Below are 22,283 nucleotides of genomic sequence, written 5' to 3'. Positions count from 1 at the left end.
ACCTTCCATGCAAGTTGCTTCTCCCTCCTACCCTTCACAACTCGATTTTGTGCATCAACAAAATTAGTTCTTTATGAACATAACGTTTTGAAAAGTAAGTTTAATGACATGTATTCTTTTAGAAGTATGGTGTTTTTGACCAATACTGTAGTGTTCTTTATTTTTGTTTGATTGTTGGATTGTGTTTATTTGAATTGCAAGTAAATGATTGAACTGACAATTACGATGTCTTCAATTTTGTTTTATCTTGGACCTATTTCCTTACATGTTTGTATTGCAATTAATCGATCTATTTGGTGCTAGTGATGTATGCAGTCCAAGTGTTTAAGTTTTGGTTCCTCGAAATTAATTTGCTTTTTCATTTTTTACTTGACTGATATCATTTATTTCATAGTGGCACTAAAATTCAATCTATGTGACCTAAACCATACGATGATTTACTATCATTTCATATTTCTAAATCGACTCAGCAGTTGGTGCTGTCGACACAATATACTTGTTAGAAACAACTGTGCCTGGTTTAGTTCTTTGACCAAAGTTGATAGTTTTTTACGGTTTATTTGTTGTGATTCGGTTTGGTTTTCCGCTTCACGAATTTTTATGCTCACTCCAAAATACAATTAGATAAAAGTCACACATTATGTGTGTGTTTAAATACATGCTAATTTAAAAAAGAAATCAAAATTAAAATTAAAAAAAGAGAAAAGCACGAAGCGGGAGAGAAAAAATAGAAGAGTAAAACTATAGTTACATGTGAGCGACAAAGAAAAAGAAGCAAAAATTTGTGGCTGATGTCCTACAAATGGATCAAGATCTACCATTAAAGCCCATCCCAAAAATACAAAAGCAATAACCCGGCCATGTGCTTTGATCTTTAGAGTTAGAGGTCCTTTCTGTGTCCAGCGGTTAGGTTAGGCGGGTCGGGTCAGAATCAGAAATGAAAAGGCCCAAAATGAAGAAAAAGGCGCCCTGAAAAATCTGTCCGAACAATTGGAGTTGGCGCAAGCGGGAAAATCTAGGAAGTAGAGTTCAGTTCGAAGGCGAAATCAAATGGAGGAGGGGCGAGTAGAGTTTTGAGTCGTCGAGTGGAGTGGTGAAAATGTCAGGGAGTGGGGGTAGCATTAGGGTGCTGAACGTGGCGGAGAAGCCGTCGGTGGCCAAGTCGGTGGCGACATTACTGTCAGGGAACCAAGGGCAAGGGCTGAGAGTGAGGGAAGGCCGATCCCGCTACAACAAAATCTACGAGTTCAACTACTCCATCAATGGCCGCCCCTGCCACATGCTCGTCACCTCCGTCACCGGCCACCTCATGGAGCTCGAATTTGAGGACCGCTTTCGAAAATGGCACGCCTGCGACCCCGCCCTTCTCTTTACCGCTCCCGTCCATAAAAAAGTCCCTGAGGTCAGCTCCTCTCTCTCTCTCTCCGTCAAGGATTCTGATATGTTAGGGCTATTTGATTTCTTTACCGTATTCTTACTGGTACGTTAGAGCAGGAGCTAGATTAGTATGTTAATCTGCAATTGAATATGCAGCAGTGTTGGCCTTTTATTTTTGTTTGTGTGGATTATGAATATAAATAATGTAGGACAAGTTGGATATCAAGAGGACGTTAGAGGAGGAAGCAAGGAGGTGCCAGTGGCTTGTCTTGTGGCTCGATTGTGATAGAGAAGGAGAAAACATTGCGTTTGAAGTCATAGAAGTATGCACAGCCGTGAATCGTCATCTTACCATAAGGAGGGCTCGTTTCTCAGCTTTGACTGAAAGGTTCTGGACCTAATTAAATTCCAAATTTTCATTCCTCTTGGTTTCAAGTAGCCGAACCACACTGTTTAATTTTATTGTCGTTTCAGGGATATCTATAGTGCGGTGCAGAATCTTGTCAACGCAAACAAATTCTTTGCTGATGCAGTGGATGCTAGGCAAGTGAGTACCTTTCATTAGCCGACTCTCTTTTTGTTGGTGGTAACTTCCAAGTTAGTTTGTTAGGTTATATAAAACCCTATAGACTTTTGGGAACTACAAATTATGCTCTAGGACGCCTACGTTTCTCACCACCCACTGTTTGTAGTTAACTCAAGGGATCACTGTTAGTCATATCTTCATGCTAACATTATTGGTCTATCATTCTTTGGTAACACTGTTTTCCTGTGTCAAATAAAGTTTAATCTTCTTTTCTTTTTTCTGCAGGAAATAGATCTTCGGATTGGTGCTTCGTTTACTAGGTTTCAGACTATGCTGCTGAGAGATGCATTTGTTATTGATTCCACTGCAAGTGACAGAAATCTTGTTCTAAGTTATGGTCCTTGCCAGGTATGTAATTGATTACAAGTTTACATCCATAACATATACTGATTTAAACGTCAGAATATTCAATCTGCCTCCCCTTTCAGTACAGTGCCCTACACTTATCTATGCTTTTATAAGTTCCCTTTGTTTGTAGTTCCCTACACTTGGATTTGTTGTGGAGAGATATTGGGAAATACAGTCGCACGAGCCAGAGGAGTTTTGGACCATAAACTGTTCACACAAATCAGATGAAGGCACTGCTACATTCCATTGGATGTAAATTGTGAAGACTTTGTGTTTCCTTTTCAGCTTCAGCAACCATTTGAAGTTTAATGATTTTAATACCTTTGCAGGCGTGGGCATTTATTCGACTATGCTTGTGCTGTTGTTATTTATGAAATGTGTGTTGAGGAACCTACTGCTACTGTAAGTCTGTTGAGTTTGTGTAACATTGCTAATTTTTGTATAACCATTTGCACTCTCCGCTTTAAAATTTCCAAAACACAGGTGACAAAGGTTAGACAACAGGAGAAGCTGAAAAAGCCTCCAAATCCTCTGAATACAATTCAGCTTGAACAGCGTGCCTCAATATACTTTCGGATGAGTTCTGAACACACAATGAGGGTGAGCACATGGCCCACAATGTTGTCTTGATGTATATCTGTTTCTGGGTTACAGGTAAATTGATAAAAAAATCAATGCCAAATGCTTCATAGTTCTCCTAAAGATTTGACTGTCCTTGTAATTTTTTTGAAGCTACTAGGGAAAGAAACTAATAGACTTATCCATAGCATTGAACTTAAGTTACAGGCACTGCCATTCCTGGTTTTCTACTAAGGTTTGATTTGTGATTCAGATGTATAGTTTATGACTAGAATTTTCAATGGTTGTCTCATAATTTATAATTTTCTATGAATCTTCTAGTTGTGACTGAAGCTATTTGGGTCTTAGAGTTTGATGAAATGGGCTGGTTCCATTGTATGTCAGTAAATGTTTCAGATGGGTTATATGCCATTATAATATGTTCACTTTTCTTCTTCTCCAAAGGGGAGGATAAAAATAAATATAAAAGGAAAATGGGTATATATTTCTTGTGCAGTAAAGGGGCAACATCCTTTTTCTTAAATTCTATTTCATATTCATTTAATATATATTTGACATGTTTTTGTGGCTGTGGATTTCATCACATTTTACCCCTGCACTCATTCACCCTTACTGATTGTAGGTGGCAGAAGAGCTGTACCAAGCTGGTTTCATCAGTTATCCTCGTACGGAGACTGATGGCTTCTCTGAAAGGACGGATTTGCATGTTAGTAACCTTTTCTTCTATTGAGAATCACAAACTATGTTACTGGTTCTGGCAGTAGTAACTGTTGAAAAGCATTGAGATTTTGTACAATTTAGGATTTTGATAGAGGCTGGGTAAAAGAATTAGAAAATAACTAATTCAGGAATTGAGGTCAAGCAGATACAATGTGACTCTGTGAGAGCAATGAAGAATTTGGAACAAAGATGGTTAGAGAATAGGGAATGACAGAATTCACAATGAAACTCGTTCTCATGTAGGTGGATGCAATAATAAAATGTATGCGTATATTCGTGCATACGGCGTACGCACATAGAATCTGTTTATGGCATGAGATCTAATGTTCTCATAAACAAAACCATTGTTGATTAGTTGGATCGTAATGTAGGCGATTGTGGAAGAACAACAAAGGCATCCTGGATGGGGATCATATGCTCAACGATTGTTGGACCCAGCATCTGGGCTTTGGAAAAACCCTAGCAATGGTGGACATGATGACAAGGCCCATCCACCTATCCACCCCACTAAATTTTCTTCTGGAGAATCAGGATGGAGTCAAGATCACCATGTAAGTAGTCTAAGGCATGCACAGGTGATAATTTGTTCAGTGCATGTTCTTCAATTGCTCTTTTATTTGATCCAAGCTGAGATATATGCTTTATCTTGTATTATCTTTTTTTCTGTTTTCAGAGATTGTATGAGCTGGTTGTTCGCCATTTCCTGGCATGTGTCTCACAGCCAGCTGTAGGGGCAGAAACTACTGTTGAGATTGATATTGCTGGTGAATTGTTCTCTGCTTCAGGGAGAGTTATACTAGCAGTGAGTTTTCTGTTCCAGTCTTGATTTTTGTTTACTCTTTGGAGTCAAATTTTGGTCTTGGTGGTTACTATATGTTTTTTATATTTTTGCTTTTTGTTTTTGTTCAAATGTTGGAAACTCTGTAACCATTAAGCTGTGTGTTGTCTTTCACGAGAGAGGTGTTGTCAAGAGTCAAGACTAGGTTTGCCTTGAAAAAATTTGGGTGGGTTTTTTTTTGGCCTACAATGATCTTACGCTGGGAATTCTTTAGATGTGTACTTTCTTGTGTTTTGGCTGGCTGAAAATGGGTGATGGTAGGAGATCTGGTAGCGCATAAATATAAGAAATGATTAAAACTACTTACATCCCTCCAGTAGAGTTCCGGAAATCACTCGTAGTGTTCTTTGGAATGAGTCCTAGACTTTTAAAGACTAGGAAAATATAGTTTGACTAGGACAATACATGAAAATCCTAGACTTTAATAGACTAAAGTTTGTTTCAAAACATGAATTATCAATTTTGTAGTCCTTTGGAGTGATCCAAAAATACCTGGTTATGTTTGTAAACCTGTTTATATAAATATATGTAGAAGTATTGATATCAGCGGAAGTATCTGCAGAAAATAGCAAAAGTTGGTTTCCTGACCAATTTCTTGAACCCCGTTTATAAAAGTTTGGCGAAACACTGTATGAGAGTGAGCAATATTTTCATGATCTGCATGTGTATGTAAATATGTTTAATACGGTGGGCCCAGTGGTGGGAGGAGGAGGACTGGCGTTGGAGGGTCACAGTGTCATTGAAAAGAGATGTTTTATCTGGATTTCTGGGGAAAGGTTTAAAGTAGGGTACTGCCAGCATTTGGTAGGGTAAATCCCAAAAATGTATTAACTAAGGGGAATTGAAGTGGGGAAATTGCGAAACAATGAATGCTGATGTTCATTGTAGGAGCTTCACGTTCCCATGTTTCTCAAGCTGTACAAATACTTTCTACTCCGTGCAGTGGACCCTCTTGTATAGCTTATATGGGTGACTTAGGGTTTGAGTTTGAGTGTCTATTTTCTTATTACTAGTATGTGATGTTTTGCTAACATAAATGAGATGGACCCCATGTCCAGGACCTTAGACCCTGTACCTCTAACTCGGCGCCAAAATATGGGTCCCAACACTACGAATTTGGGACTTGGTTTGGGGAACCTGAAATCCATACCAAACCTCGGACCTGTAACCTTAGACTCCAAATCCATTTTCTGTTCTACTTTCTTCCTAGTAAGTCTCTTTCTTGGTCCTGCATCAGCTTTAGACTTAGAAGTTGACCAGTATCCTTGGGCCTTGCAGTTTTATCTTTCCTTCAGTGGGTTTGATATGCTTTCATTGTGTTCATACATCTTGCATGCTTTTTGAATTGTCCCTAAGTGATGGTTTGGCACTACATAATCAATAGTTTTTATATGTTTGGAAAATAAGCAGTACTATATAATCAAGTCTTTATATGTAAATAAGAATGAGTTTTTAAATTTTTTATTTGACTCAATTACTTTTTATCTTCCAGAAAAATTACTTAGACGTTTATCGATTTGAATCATGGGGAGGTTCGTTGCTACCAACATATGAATTTGGACAACAGGTTTGTGTTTATTAATCTTGAAGCGATGCGTCTAAATTTTCAATTGGCGTTCAGTTATTGTTTTATTTCATTCCTGTATATATGATCTCTCTGTCACCATTTCACAAGCCTTTTCTCATATCCTATCGGCAAGCTGAAAACCATAATCTAGCATATGACTCTAAATATACATCCTACTTAATATGAAATGATTTCAAGAGAATATGTGTGGCTGAACTGTTAGATCAAGTGATAAAACATGACTGAGTTACCCAAATTATCATGTAAGTCATCAAGTTGCAGAGACTAGAAGTTTGGCTAATGTTATTGGTGATTTATGATGTATGTTTGACCCTTAATTAGGTGAGCATTAACAAAATTGGCCATTGATATGGCTTTAAAATTTCTAGTTTATTTCTAGGATCGCTTATTAATTAAATGTTTTTTTGTTCTTAAAGATTGAGTATTATGTCGTTGAATCAATTTTGTACTTTGAATTATTGTTTTTTAAAAGTACTGTTGAAATTACATTTTTATTAAGAGTGACGATGGCATAACGGTTCAATGGGTGTGCAAAATTTGTGATTGAAACACAGATCATGTTTTTAATCCTTTTAAACACACACATACACACTGCAGGCAAAAGAAGGAAAAAAAAAATGGGAAGACAAAGATTCTAACAAATTCGCAGTACAGATTTCTATGTTATTGAGCTTGTGGTTAACCCTCTACTTTATGACTGGCCAACAGAAAAGAGAAAGAAATGAAACTGTGACTTATGTTGTAAATTGCATTGTAAAACCATAGGATCTGTTATACATTAAAACAATAATCATTTATCTTGCAGTTTGTCCCAACAACATTAACTCTTGATTCAGGAGTCACTAGGCCTCCACCACTTTTAAGTGAAGCTGATTTGCTGAGCTGTATGGACAAGGTATCGACTCTATGAATTTATCTCTTTAGTAATTTTCTTATGCAGCTATATTGATTTTTATTACTTTGTTCATGTATGTACCTTGTATATATTATTACATATTTTAAATATAGTTTTCTAACCTTTTTGTTTGATTTATTAGGAGGGCATTGGCACAGATGCAACGATGCATGATCACATAAAAAAGCTGCTGGATCGATTTTATGCAACCAAGGACTCAAGCATGCGTTTCTCACCGACCAATCTTGTAACTTTTCTCTGGCTATAACAATATGATATATTCTTTCTCCCTCATGTTTTTATCTTTGTATGGTTTTCCTGAATATTGTTGTTTTTTTTATTTGGGAGGGAGGGGCTTGCCTACTGTTTGCTTCTTGTTGAGAGGGAAACAATTAGTTAATATTAGAAAAAAAGAAGTGGGGAACAAAATGAATTGGAAGGTTATTTGTAATTCTCAAAAGGTCTTCTCAGTAAAATGTCGTGTTGCTCCCATCTAGGCATGATAGCAGAATTTTGGAGTTGGAATAGTCATGAGTTTTTTTTTTTGCACTACTTTCCCTACTTTCTCGTTTTTTGTTTATCTCACGAAATTTGAAAGGTTAAAGGTTGGGCTTTTTGCTTGGACAACTGCTCATAGTAGGTGAATACATACGACATGGTATAGAGGAGGAAACCCTGTTGGTATCATTCTCCTGAATGGTGTGTAATGTGCAAAAGTGATGCTGAATGCTTGAACTTCTTTTTATTAGAAGGAGAAATTTCATTTTATTAGAAATTCTTTATGGTAGAGTGGACAAGTAATCCACCGGGAGCAGAAAGAAAAAGAACATTGGTACCGAAAGCGACATCGATATGAAGAAACCAAGACTAAGTTAAGACACCACAGCCTTCCTGTCTAGCATAATGCTCGATGAAAATATATTTCTAATAACAGTTACAGTATATACAGAAGCCCAGAGCACTGCCCAACACATGACCTTTTCCTGCATCTCCGTATGTCCTACCCCTCTTCAGAACCCATTGAACTTTGAACCACTTACTGATTGTTCTACGCATATTAAGATTTGTCAGCAGGCTCAGCACTTTATTAAGTCAAAACTGACCGAAGGGTATCGGCATTTCCTATTTTAAGTCTTAGTATCAACTGATAGATATCCTAACTAAGGCTACTGGTAGCATTATGTTCTGTTTTCTTTAGATAAGTTGGGCATTAAAGATATTACTATGCACCAAAGTGTTAGGGTGATTGCCTTGTACTTCTATAAGGCTAGGTGACTTTTGCAAATGATTAGGCTGATTATGCTGAACTGTTTTATATACACTTGCACAGTATTTATCCTTAAATTTAATGGAGAAGAATATGATTGAGTTAGTCCTACAAATACTCTTCTCTACAGATCTACTAGGCAACTTAAGCGTGTTATTGTATTTTCAGCATAATATAAAACCACAAAAAAAAAAAAAAAAAAAAAAAAAACACTAACTCTTAGGACACCTAAGATACCAAAGGTGTTTAAAACCTCACCCTAGGTTGTAGACGGACTCTTGGTATTAGCCTAGGTACCTGTAGAGGACACGTCTGGTGTAGATAGGTGATGCTTGTGTAGTGACTCCAGCCTTAAGCATTTAATCTCTATGAACTTCTCAGATAACCTCACACAACTTTCCTTGGAAGTAGGAGTGCCAAAAAACCATACGAGTCATAAAAATACAAATACTGAATTTATTTATCTTTGTAATTAAGTCCTTTCTGCTTCCTATTTGGTCTTCTTGGGAGCCACCTCATCCATTTGTTTTCAACCTCTGTATCAGAGGCATTGTAAGATTCAAATCAGGTAGCTGACACAGAATGTGAGATAGATGTTCTGGAGAAACGACATGACTTGGGAGTTTTTACTGTACCTACGGAGAAAATACCTCAGTAAATACTGTTGACGTCTAAAATTCCTGTTGCTAAGTTCACTGCCGCTTTTTCACCTGTTGCAAAGTTGAAGTTCATACAAAGCATCTTTATTTCACAACAATAGAAACCCATGTCATATTGCATGCACACATCATAAAATGAGTATTGACTTCTACATAGCCTCCTTATCCCCACTAGGTTAAAGATTGTACTTTTATATTTATAATATTTCAAAATCTTCTTCAGGTAGAACAATATTATGTAACATTATTTTCTTTAATAGAACTGTATAAAACAAAGATGTCTTATGTGATCTCTTCTTTGCTCTTTAAATGTTGTATAGGTGTACTTGACATTTGTAACAGAAAAATGGATGCCATTATACTATTTCTTTGTTGTATCCTAGTGGAAAGCTACTGGAGTTTGTATTGATAATTTGGCATAAATGCAGGGCGAAGCGTTGGTGATGGGATATGATGACATGGGGTAAGAAATTCAAATTCATCTTCATTTCTGAAAAATAATATTTGAGTCTTAAACTACTGTTAAGAATCAGCTGCATTTTTTTCTTTCTTGATACAAGCGATAGAGTGAGAGGGGGTAATCGAGCCTAGGACCTTTAGTGTAGGGGTAAATGCTCTTAACCATTTGAGCTACAAGCAAGCCCGTTGTGAATCAGTTTCTATTAAACTAGTTTGCTATGGAATCATAATTTCTTGTTGGGTGGCATGTTAATGTTTTAGTTTATCCACACAAACTAACTAAAGGAATTATATGAAGATTGATTTTGAATTTTCTTATCATACCTGGAAATCTGTAAAACATGTTTTATGATCAATAAGAGATATTTTATAAATGAATGAACCATCGAATGCTACTAAGAAGGGATATTGTATGGTTCGGCAGTGATCCATTTTAGATTCTGTTAGCAAATGCTGACTAGATTCCGGAGATATCAATAAAAAGGTAAAGGATTTATACATCATGAAAAATATGATAAAACATTGTGTACCGTTCAAAATGAAGACCGCCAAAAAAAATTAAAAAGGACACTAGGCGTTGACCGTTGAGGTGTAAGTCATTTGGGACTCAAACTTCTACAATTTGAAGTATATATGAAACTATTTCCGATAAAAGTCCTCTTCACTTTTGGAATTTTTTATGAGAGTTGTATCATATAGATTGTGGATCTTTTGTTCACTTCACCTAGTCTTTGTACTGTGTTGTATGATTACTGCCAAGAGTTTTTTATTGCTCAGTAAATAAATATATCCAAGATCAGCAAGTCTGTTGAGTGAACTCTTGAGGTTACCTATATTCTATCTATGATAAAAAAACCTCATATTTGAAGTTTCAGTTTCTAGTTTACAATGTATGACATGTCATATGCTTACAAAGCTGTCCAATAGTTATTATTATATGGTTAGAAGTCTGAAGCTTCAAAGCTCCACATGAAGCTTACTTGCAGATATTTTTTGTTTCACATGATTTTTAATGACTTCATATCTAGAAAGAGCAATATTTGTTAACTGATGTATGTCTTTTCAAATTCAAGGGGAATCAAATTTATGGGAATCTTTACTTACTAGGTATAAACTGTGGAAACCATACCTTAGAGCTGTTATGGAGCGTGACATGAAAGCTGTTAGTGAAGGTGCTAAGAGCAAAGCTGAAGTTTTGGAAACTTGCTTGCAGCAAATGAAAGCTTGCTTCCTAGATGTAAGTTTGTAGTTTGATTTTTTCAGTTACTATTTATAGCTTAATTTTCTTTTCTATTCTGATTCCAGTCTTATGCACATAGTCAACCATATCGTACTAATTAGAATTTAGAACATATATCACCTAAGATGAAACTGTCAGGCTACATTTTGTATGCGGGAAAGAGAACTTGAGAATGGAAAAGTGCTGACTTTCCCATGTTTGGTAAGTCCAAGCTTGAGAAATGATTTCCTGGGTCATGGGAAAATAGGGGGTGGGTGGGGGGTGGTGGGTGGTGGTGGTGGAAGTGAATACCTCCACCCCCTTGGTATTCACTTTCCTTCCCCATGGGAAACCAAAAAAATGTATTGATTGCCATATTTCCTATTTTTCTATGACAAATTTCTCCTCATTAAAATTGCCCTTTATAGCCCAAAAAAAAAGATATTTTCTACCTTCTTTCCCATTGTTACCAAGCTTGGGAAAGAAATTTTGCATTTCCCTTCCTCTAGGAAAAGAAATGGGAAATAATTTCCCATGAATTCCATTCCGCATACCAAGGCAACCTTAGTGTCCACTGATATACTGGTAGTTTTGTTTTATGAAAATATCAGTGGAAATATGAACTATTAAATGAAATATCATGTAGTTGAAAAAATGACAAAAATTTTATTAAATCATATTGGAGATTTTATAAAAATTTGGGAAAGCTACAAACACATCAATTAGACATGTAACATAGATTGGCATATCCATTGAAATATACAATGCATAATTGCATATGATGAAAGCCGAGCATGGGACTCATACATAAGTGGTCTTGAAACTTTAATTTTGTAATGGGCAAGATATTTTCTTTTTCTTTTTCTTTTTCCACATGTATAAGCATTCTAAGTTCCTGTAAAAAAAATTCTTCAAGCTGCTTCCTTGCACTATGAAAATCAGTTTTAAATTGTGTAACATGGAATAATATCCATCCCAAAGACCTTTGGCTTTGAAAACAACTTGGCAGTTTTGGATCGAAGCCAAGAAAAGATAGAAATTTCATTATGTTGTAGGATTTAAACCTTGACGATCACAAAATCTTGAAATTTTGCAGGCAAGGTTGAACAAAGTAAAACTCTTTGAAGCCATGTCAGTATTCTTTGAGAGGTAATTTTACTTTCCTCTTGTTTCTCCACTGTGTATATTTTTCTATGATAGCAATGGCAGTCATTCAACTTGATGCAGATCTAGCAGGCCTAGTGGGGATGATCAGCACACATCTGGAGAGTTCGTTCGGCAATGTGGGCTGTGCCACGAAGCAGATATGGTACTTAGACAAAACCGGGTAATTATTCACTTGAGCCTCATTATATTTACGCTTTGCAAAGTTTCTTGCCTAAAATTATTCACTTAAGCCTCATTATCTTAAGTGTGTAAGGCCTTCAAGAAAACCTGAAGTTTTTGTTTAGTGAACATATGTCTCTGGGAAGAAAGCTGGTTGCTTTGTTGATATGAAGTCATATAAGCAGGTTTCTTTGTAGTTATCATCTTTAGTGCTCTCAAAAAGTATAGTTAGCCATAAAAACCAGCATATAAAATATATATCATTAAAATTAGAGATTAAACTCAACAAACTCCTGTAGCAAGGAACCTTCAAAAAGAGAATAAACCATGTTAACTTTAGAATGAAAAAGGTGTGATTAGTGAAATTAAAATGTTGTAAATTTCATTATATCGTTAAGCCATTATTTGATTCATTTTGATGTCTTTTCCTCTTAGAATATAGACCATTGAATCCTAATCCAAATAAGTGGAAACTTAATTGTTTTACCGAGCTTCCCTTTTTGGATGCTTGGTTTTATTATATTGCTTTCGAGTTCATGTAGTATGTAAATAGAGTATTGTTCAGATCTAAGTCTGTACATAGTTGTACTTTCTTGTAAATTATTTTTCAGGGGTCTGGCTTTTGTTCTCCAGTTTCCTTTATGGCTGACAGTTATAACTTTGTCATAAGTTTATTACTGTTTTATGGAAGTCTACAACCATTTGTACATTGTAATCATCTCCACCTTTTGTTCTTTTGTAATTGTTACATGTCTTTTGTACAGGATGGAAATTTCATGGTTGGATGCTTGGGTTATCCTCAGGTTGGTCCTTGTCTAAGATATACTTATTCTAGTCTAAATTGCATGTTTGTAAGAAGTTTTATCTGCATTACTTTTAACAATTTGTTAACAAGGAAGAAAATCTATTGGTTGTATCTAATATTGTTCTGACCTGACTGATTAGTATGCCTCCTCATGTCCCCTTTTGTTTCTCATTTGTTAGTGTATATTTTATATGGAGATCAAGATTAAGATTAAATCTTGATCAGAGGAAGAAGCAACATAACTGGCATCCCTCAAATTGTTCTCTTCATGGGGCATTATTGGGTAAACCTATCATGTGTTGCGTTAATTCTACTAGTAGGCTACAAGTTTCCATTTAGAATATTCACTTATATGAAGTTTCATTTATTATTTTGGTATTAGTAGCCTTAATTTTTCTTTATGTTATTTGTAGTCTTTCTATGTTGGCCGTAATATCTAAAGACTGGAGAAGGATACCCATTGCTCTTTGCAGTCTAACTTAATGATTCAAACATTGTCTTGTGGGCTACTTATGCATATAGTGGGGACTTAGATGTCTGGAGAAATTTGAATGAAGCATTGGTGGAGGAGCTATCTGCTGTTAGAAAGTGTGCGCCTTTCTCAAAGTAAACCAGATTCTAGGGAATGATTTTTAGATCCCCAAGGAGAATTTTCATGCAATCCCGTTCTCAGATTTCTTTGTGACAGGCTAGAAGTTCCTTCCTTTCAACCTTAAAGGGAAAATTTGGAATGGTAGTGGCTTGCTAATGGTGCATGGGAAAGTCAATATTTGTGATATGGTTCAAATAGGAGAAGCTATTTTTTTTAGTTTTTAGTTTTTCTTCCCAGTGGTATTCTTTTTCTAAATGAGATAGGGAAAGTGTGAATCTCATGTTTCTTTGCTGCTTGTTTTAAGTCTATGGCAGAGGCAGTTGAGGAAGCAAGTTTGAGTCGTTTGTCCAAAATATTGTTGTTGACTGTTGGAAAGGCATTAGGTGCCTGGAAGGGGTAAGAAAGCTAAAGTGGTGTTTAGTATATGGACTGGGAGCAAATCTTTCAGTTGTAGTGGTATTCAAGGAGATTACGTTGTATTCTATTTACTAGGCTGCGTGTTGATGGTTAGAGTTCTTTATTTCTTGGGTCTATGGTTTACTTGTATTTGTTTCCACGTTGTGGCTTATCCTTGATTATTTTTGTAGAATAGGAGTTTTTTAGACAAGAAAAGTGTGTGAGAGACCAAGTCATCAAGTCTCCTCTTACTTGTCTTCTTTTTTATCTCTTTTTAGGGCTTCTTGAGTCTTTCTCAAGTTGGAACTGTTTATATCTGTTGAAATATGATGTTTGAAATTTTATGAGACTATCATATTTCATTTACTTGGCATCATTTTGGTCAAATAGTTGTAACACCTATTTGCTACACATTTAGTGTAGGAATGCTGTCTGGCTCCCTGGATCTGTATCAGAAGCAGCTGTAACAACTAACGTTTGCAACTCATGCACTCCAGGTTTCTTTCTGTTAATTTGTTTCCTTAAAGCTGCCTAAATAAATGATACAAATGCAATTTAAGATGTCCTTAAATATGAGGATTCATATATACATATAATATATAATAATATATCAGTCCCTTCCGTTGAGGGATCCATCAACAAAAGGGGGCTGCATAATATGCATGTATGTAGAATTGGTGGAAACTTCAAATATCATCTGGATGTTGAAGGGTAAAAGTCGTCAAGTTATTCCATCTATAACCTGAACTTTGTTTACGCCGTCGCATGTTTCGTTTTTTGTTTTTGCAAAATGAACCAATATTTAATATTCGTATGATGAGAAAATTACTTAAAGAATCATCTCTTTCGTTACTATGATAGTTATGTGTTCCAAAGTGGGAGAAACCTGGTTCTAATCTCTGACTGATCTTTTCAAATGCATCAACTGAAAGGCGTGGTTCTGTCAAGGATTCCCCTTTTTACATGCATCCACTGTACCATACAGAAGAAGGGGAGTTGCATTATGATGGAAGACATGCACACATATTTTAGGATCCATTTTGTAAACATTTCAGGCCCATTCAATGCCATTTCATTTTTGTTTCGGTTTTTATATTTTGTTTGTGAGAGGGGAAATACATGGGGGAACAAAGGGATGCAGAAGAGCGGATGAAGGATGGTGGGAGGGATGTAGAAGAAATGTACAAAGAAAGACGCTCAAAATGAAAATTCGAAACCAAAAAACTAGTTTAAGTTCTTTTACACTTTCAATAGTATTCTTCTGTTCCTCATCCCCTCTCTTCCATCACCCACATCCCTTCTTTCCCCCATATACTTTTCTTCATATCTCAATCAAAACAGTGAAAACTAAAAACAAAAGACGAAATGGTTATCAATTGGACTTTTCGTTATTGGTTTTAAGTTTCTATATTTTTGTTTGGGATGGAGAGGAAATATGTGGGAGAAAGGAACGATGAAGCAGGGTAGAGGGAGGGTGGTGGGGAGGAGGATGGAGAAATGGAGGAGAATATATGAAACAAAAACTTGAAAGTGAACAACCAAAAGATGTTTTCAGTTTATATATACCTTCTTTCCACATCTACTTCAGCTCCCTTTCTGGATCATTCATTCTCTTATATTTCCCCTTCATAGGAAATAAAAACTAAAACAAAATGTTTACAAACATGGCATTAGCTTACCGAACCTAAAACAACAGACAAAGCATAAAATCCATTGAAAAAACTGAAAGCAACAGACAAACCAATCCAGAAAGCACTCAGTGCAGAACCCCTTTCCCTAACTCTAGAAAAATTCTTGAATTGTTGGAAGAGATTCCTAAAGAGAAGAAAAATGGTCTTACTCTATACCCAGTTGCTCCCAGCCCCTCACGTTGTCACATATCCTTCTTTCAGTCCATTCAAATTCTCACATTGCTCCCAGCCCCCACAGAAAAACATGCCTCTGGCAAAATAAAGCCACACTCTGCTGACTTGGCGCAACACGGATTGGCCTCCTTGAACTTTAACATGAGGGAAAGGCAATCAGCAACTCAACCAAACTGTAAAACAGGTCTTTCCAGGCGATAATAATTCCGTCTCAAATGAAGCGGACATGCAATCATCCATACATGATACTTCTCAGCGTCTAAGATCAATGAGTACTAAAATTGTATGGGTCTAACTAGGGTATATTAACTGAGTACAAAAAACAAAAGTCGAGCCCATAAATACAATTAGTGGTGTTGCAGTACTGTATTATTTTTAACTTTGGTGCTCACATGCACCCACTCCTAAACTGTTCCCATTTTTTGTCACTGAAATTGTGGAGGTCGTGTAATTCACCTTCTTTAAAGCATCATATGGTAGAGGTTGTCCACTAGTTCTGTGTGTTACTGCTCGTATTATTTTGGATCTAATTTTTTCAATATATTTATTTATTTTTCAGGTCCTGTTTACTTGATTCAATTTACATTTCGGCGGCTAGAAATACCACCAAACTATAGTGCCAACCATTTGGGTAAGTGCAGCATAAAGTAAGATTAGCTTGTTTAGGCACATACTATTTCCCAGCATCTTACAATCATCCCATTGTTTTATTTAATTGTCATATTTCACATTAACCCTACAAACTATGCTTTTACAATCACAGCAACTAACAAACATTGAGTTTTTCGGGGTGCTTGAGCATGTCTTCAATAGATTGTTCTCTAGCTTTTGAATGGAAGTCCTTTCCTTTTCCATTTTGCTCCTCGTCTTCATTAATCCATCAAATGATTCAGAGAATTCCATCATGCGTATGTTTGCATACTAAATATTAAGCCATTGCACCATACATTGTTGGTCTAGTATTGTTCATTGAATGAAGTTGGATTGGGGTGCTGAAAAAGGCCTCTTAACTGAGAGGATGGGCCTCAAATCTGACTTGGAGTCTATCTGAGTAGAGTAATCGGACATGATGATTCTTAAATTGTTTCTCAGTTCTATATTCATTTAAAACTTAACAGTCATTCTCTGTAGGCTTCTAGTGTCTGGAAGTTTATGATTCCATAGTCGGTCTAACATGAAAATTCATGCATATGTGCAATCAGGTTGCATTGGCGGCTGTGATGAGACTCTTAGACAGTTGACAGAAATCTGTGGAACTGGTTCTCGGTCATCAGGTTTGTGTTGTGAGTAATTGTTTGAAATTAATTGAACCAATTTACCTTTTCAAATATAACCAATTTTTATATGAATTTTTTTATTGAGTATTTAAGATTTGAGTTATCTTCATAAATTATATTAGTCTCATAATTTCATATTTTCTTTCACCCACCACTGTGACCTCCATATACTATTTGAGGTTTGTGCATCATTATGCAAACAATTTATCATACCCTGAAAAGTGGGATACATTATGATCTTTGGATTTGTGGATTTCTTTTTATGTATTTTTATATGGTTATAAAAATATACTTGTAAGTTGTCCACTGAAGGTTTCAATTATCTTTTACTTGTAAAGTAATAACTTTTGAGTGCTCTTGAAAATTGTACTGTCTTTGTAAAACATGCTATAAAGCTTGTTTACGTTAATAATTCACCTTTCTTTCTGGTCATTATTAGTTGAAGACCAAATTGATCAAAGTTAACTAAGATGATAAATGACATAAGAAATGAAAAGCTGGAACAACTTTATAGAAAAAGTGCTCGGTGTATGTTTTTAATTAATTTTGTATGCGAATTACACAATCTTGGTGAAATATATTTGTCCCATACGATTCAAAATACTACACTTTTTGTGTGAAATTTTATCCAATACAATCAGAAGTCCGAATTCATATTAGAAAATGTTGTTGCTTTGAGTGCTGTTTATTACATTCCAACAAAACAGAATTTGCTCATTCGTATGGTAGCTAGCTTGGATTCCATGGTAAGATAAGGTCTGATGAACAAGATTAGTTCTTAGAATCATGAATGGGAAAATACATTTTAACCATAATAGTGGTGCATATCTAGACAATAGAAGCTGTGCTTTTAAAATAAAAAAAACATGTAATATATCTAATTGATATTTGTCCTATATTCATCATTGGACAGCATATAAATCTGTAAAAAATCGACCATTCAAGCTTTTTCTAGACAAAATTTGAGATTCATTGTAGAGTGTTGACTATTAGTCCAACTAAAGGTAACTTACATTCTTATGGTTATATGCGACGCCAAACAGTCAAACGCTGATGTTTCATATGTTTTTCAGCAAGAGGGCATGGGCCAGTGACGTCCAACAATAATGTCCCACGAAGTAATACCAGGCAGGGTCCTTGCATATATTGTCATCAAGCAGGGCATTCTTCAGGCGATTGCCCTTCCCAATCTTCAGGTCCTCGAAGTGTGAGGCCTCAATCTATGAATGTTCAAAGTGGTATGACTGCTAAACTTCTGTATATTTTCTTAATGAGAAGCTATGGCCTGGATTAATTGCCGAGGCATGCACAATCATTTAGGATGAGAGCAGACTGATATAATGTTAGAAGTATTGTATTGTTAGTCGTATGGAAATGGAGTATGCCATCAAAATGAGAGTTTCATAAGGTTAGAGAGATGAATTTCGGATAGTTCTGTTTTAGAGAAATATAATCATGATCCTTTTAAGAACTATTAATTTAATGTTTATTAGAATTTCACTCTTGTCGTTATATGCAACGCCAAACAGTGGAACACCAATTTTTGACATTAAGTTTCATATGACATTCAGCAAGAGGGCGTGGACCAGCAATGTCCAACAATGTCCAACGAAGTAATACTAGGCAGGGTGCTTGCATATACTGTCATCAAACGGGTCATTCTTTAGGTGATTGCCCTTCCCAATCTTCAGGTCCTCAAAGTGCAAGGCCTCGACCTATGAATGTACAAGGTGGTAAGACTGCTGACTTTTGGTTTGTATTTGTTTAATTTTTAATTAGAATATTGAATGGATTAATTCCCGATGCATGTACAATGAGGATGAGAGGAGACGATAATATACTGCTATTATCAGTGCTTCGGAACTAGATAGTGTATTAAAATAATCGTTATGGTGGTGATAAATACGAATTATCCCAAAAGCTTAAAGCTTAAGCCTCCAGGATATGATATATTCTAAACAGTAAACACCATGACCATACCCTAAAATGTAGATTTATCACCTATATGAGCATAGCATGTGAAGTTAAAAAATTTGTTTTTAAATTTGTGAGTTGTAAACATTCCAACAAAATATTTCATATTCTGGATTATTGGAACTTAGTTAGTAAAGCATGTTGTCAGATGATTATCTTGTCAACAGTTTCTTACCTTTTGATCCCCCTTGGTTGTTCGTGTACCATTTATGTTTGTGCCCCATTTGGTCGAACTAATGTGCTTTTGTAATGTGCTTACAGGACAAGTATCGACCTCATGTTCTACATGTGGTGCCCCATGTGCTTTACGAACAGCTAATACAATAGCTAACAGAGGAAGAAAATTCTACTCTTGTCAATCGCAGGCGTGCAACTTTTTTGTGTACGTAAAGATAAAAAGTTGGTTTTCTTAATTAATTGCTTTTTGTTTAAGATGCCAAATGGGACCTTATGAATCTATTACTTTCATTTCCTGCAAAGGTTTTTGCCCTTTTTTTCTTCAGTCTTTCTCATATAAGCATTCGATACTTGAGCCGTTGGATTGTATCTAAATTGAACGAAGTAATTTTATTGAATCTTTATTTTATCGTAACTGCAACACACATCTGGGGGTGTTTGTGTTTATACATGTCCGTACACGTGTTGTTACCTTATCTAATTCCCGGTCTATGCTTCTTTCTCCTTGTGCAGATGGGAGGATAGCCTTAACAATGATAATGGAGGAAGAGGTTTTCAGCGTGCAAATGTTAGTGCCTCAACATCTAACCTGACTCGGAGTGGTGGCAGCGGTAGAGGTGGCCGGGGTGCAGGAGATGCTGCTGGTGTGAGTTTTGTATCAGCGACTGGTGATCCCGTCTCTGGTAGAAGGTGTTTTGCTTGCGGAGATCCATCACACTTCGCAAATGTTTGCCCGAACCGTGGTAACTGATGCACCTCCACCTCGTAGATTACATCTCTAGTGACTACTTCTGCTTAAAGATTGATGTCACTGTTCAGCGTAGATATATCAGGTTAGGTTCCTAGTGTTCTACAGTGATGTTGATTTGAAAGGATAATTTTCTAATGAAAATCAAAAGATTATCTTCATTGCCTTCACGCCCATAAACTTTAGTGCCAATAACAGCACCCAATGAGTAGTAATAGTTAAAATGACTGCTTATGCTGGTAAAGAATGTGAAAGTGCCTTGTGAAAATGAACAAAGCTCACAAAATTGTGAAGGAATTTCTCGTCAAAATATTTTGTGCTCAATTTACAAATGTTTATGCTAAGGGCCGAAATTGTTCATATTATAAATCATTTTGTAAGATTAACTCTGTCAAAAAAAAAAAAAATCAATTAAAACTAAGATCGTTAAGTTAATCAACTGTTAGAGTAGATAAACAGTTCGTCAAACTTTTATTAATTTTGACTATCTGTTTTTATATAGTTTGATGAATAAAATTTTATTTATTTTTTACAGAGATAATTTGTACATAGTAATTTATATTATGAAACCGTTAATCTACATTTTTAATCCCATCTTTTTGCGGTCTGTTCGAAATTTCAATTTGGTTTCATAGCTTTTTGGGATGGATTTCGTACATGTAGTTTCATTACGTTACGAGCGTTAGATGAACATGTGAAATTCGTTGAAATTCCTCCAAATGTAGGTTGTCAAAAGGGAAGACGTACTGTTACCATACCACATGGTATTGGTAAGACAAAACTAATTTAATACGTGATATACCATCTCGTGTGCCAATCATATTGGAAAATTTCTCGATCTAAAGCTAAAGGGAGAATCTAATGGTATGCATTAATTAACTTGTCTCCATTACCAAACAACCAAATGTCCCACCACCAATACTACACATGTTTGCACACGGACACAGCTTAACCTAATTAAATCAAGGATCAGGATCCTCTCCTGATCTTAAAAAACTGAACTTGCTTATAAGGCAATTACGGCTGTTGAAATTTGATCCAACGGCTATAAACAGGAGATCTTCTAAAAGTTATAATAATTGTAGCCGTTGGATCAAATTTCAAATATCACGATTGTCTGCTCAGCAGACTCAGTTTTTAAAAGGATTCTGATCCTTAAATCAAAACCTGTTCCTTGTTTTGTTGCCTTGTGATCTGTGGCGTCATTTGATTTTTTATTTGTTTATTTATTTATTTATGTTTTTGTTTGTACTTTGAATAGTTTTAACTTTAATATCCCATTGAGTCGATTCTCTTTGTCACAACGATTGACGCTACTTTTTATTTTTATTTTTTTGGAAACCGATTGACGCTACTTTTGTCTTGGCATTGTGAACGGTGAATGGTTGGCCGAATAATTGTAGGAAACCCTGCTTTGAATACATTGTTACTCAAATCCCGTGCTTGACAAAATCATGCTTTTTTTACCTACTTTAATGAAAGAGTAAAATATTTTTGGTATTGTTCTCTTTTAATGAAAATGATATTTTTATTTTAAAAAATTACTTATAGTACTATTTAGGTATCGAAGTGTGTGAATATTTTTTTATTTTTTATTTTTAAAATAAAATAAGAGAGTAAAAAAATGAGAGAGAACGTGGATGTGGGGAGAGAAAGGAAAAAGGTTTATTTTTTATTTTTTAATTAGAGATATGTTGGAATCACATATAAATGAGGCTTTAAAATAATAAAATTTATGTTGTATGAAATTACATTACTACTCATGTTTTATTTGTGTTCATTTCTAATTAGAGAGTTATAATGATAATTTTATAAAATTTTGGTTGACATAAGGGTTATATTAATATGTAGTTTAGATATAGAACCCTTGTTTACCTTAGAGATACACAACGGGTTGGCTCGACCCAAACTTAAAACGATCACAATAAAAAAAAAGTAGCGTCAATCGGTGAAATATATGTAGTTTAGATATAGAACCCTTATTTATACGTATTTAATACAATTATCATCTAGCGACGAGATATAATTTATGTGAAATATATGTAGTACAATCACCATTTCATCATTCTAATGGAGATTGTATTAAATACATAAAATATGGTACCAAATGTAGAAACTCAAACCAAAAAATAAAATTAGACTATCTCTTGTTAATTTGGAGTAAATACGGATGTTAGCAACATAAGTCACATTCCACATCCCAAGCTCGACTCCAACATAACACGATATTGTCTGCTTTGGGCCCTGACCATGCCCTTACGGTTTTGTTTCTGGGAACTCACACGAGAACTTCTTAGTGGATCACCCATCCTGGGATTGCTCTCGCGCGAACTCGCTTAACTTCGGAGTTCCTACTGAACCTGAAGCTAGTGAGCTCCTAAAAGGCATCGTGCTAGGTAGAGATGAGAATATACATATAAGGCTTACAAAATTCATTCCCCTGGGCGATGTGGGATATTAGAACATACATATAGGGCTCGTTTAAAAGTACACTTAAAATGACTGAAAATGCTTTTGATAAAATTGATTTTGGATTCCAAAAGTATTTAAGTGTTTTTTAAAAATAGCACCATTCTTGAAAAAAATTA

General features: G+C 35.6%; 1 protein-coding gene across 6 annotated transcripts; it reads left to right on the top strand.

The window, feature by feature from the left end:
- Positions 1 to 876: 876 nt before the first annotated feature.
- Positions 877 to 19,866, top strand: TOP3A (topoisomerase 3alpha). Of its 6 annotated transcripts, none has more exons than XM_088684946.1 (25): positions 877 to 1,402; positions 1,587 to 1,765; positions 1,852 to 1,924; positions 2,189 to 2,311; positions 2,442 to 2,563; positions 2,641 to 2,713; positions 2,795 to 2,911; positions 3,513 to 3,596; positions 3,982 to 4,161; positions 4,284 to 4,412; positions 5,941 to 6,015; positions 6,842 to 6,931; positions 7,074 to 7,178; positions 9,286 to 9,320; positions 10,424 to 10,553; positions 11,632 to 11,684; positions 11,772 to 11,862; positions 12,626 to 12,664; positions 14,073 to 14,151; positions 16,079 to 16,150; positions 16,722 to 16,793; positions 17,870 to 18,034; positions 18,368 to 18,529; positions 19,032 to 19,152; positions 19,461 to 19,866. In XM_088684946.1, the coding sequence occupies exons 1-25, from the start codon at positions 1,100 to 1,102 to the stop codon at positions 19,696 to 19,698; spliced, it is 2,910 nt and encodes a 969-aa protein (XP_088541072.1). In that variant the 5' UTR covers positions 877 to 1,099; the 3' UTR covers positions 19,699 to 19,866. The 6 variants fall into 6 exon arrangements, with proteins under 6 accessions (XP_088541072.1, XP_068339640.2, XP_088541071.1 ...); XM_068483539.2 differs by having other exon boundaries at positions 11,763 to 11,862; XM_088684945.1 differs by having other exon boundaries at positions 3,982 to 4,185.
- Positions 19,867 to 22,283: the final 2,417 nt, after the last annotated feature.

This window comes from Pyrus communis, chromosome 15 (assembly GCF_041283825.1).
Source record: "Pyrus communis isolate YQ-2024b chromosome 15, ASM4128382v1, whole genome shotgun sequence".
NCBI lineage: Eukaryota > Viridiplantae > Streptophyta > Magnoliopsida > Rosales > Rosaceae > Pyrus > Pyrus communis.
The sequence above is the reverse complement of the archived record's forward strand: the minus strand, read 5'-3'. Positions and strand labels throughout refer to the sequence as shown.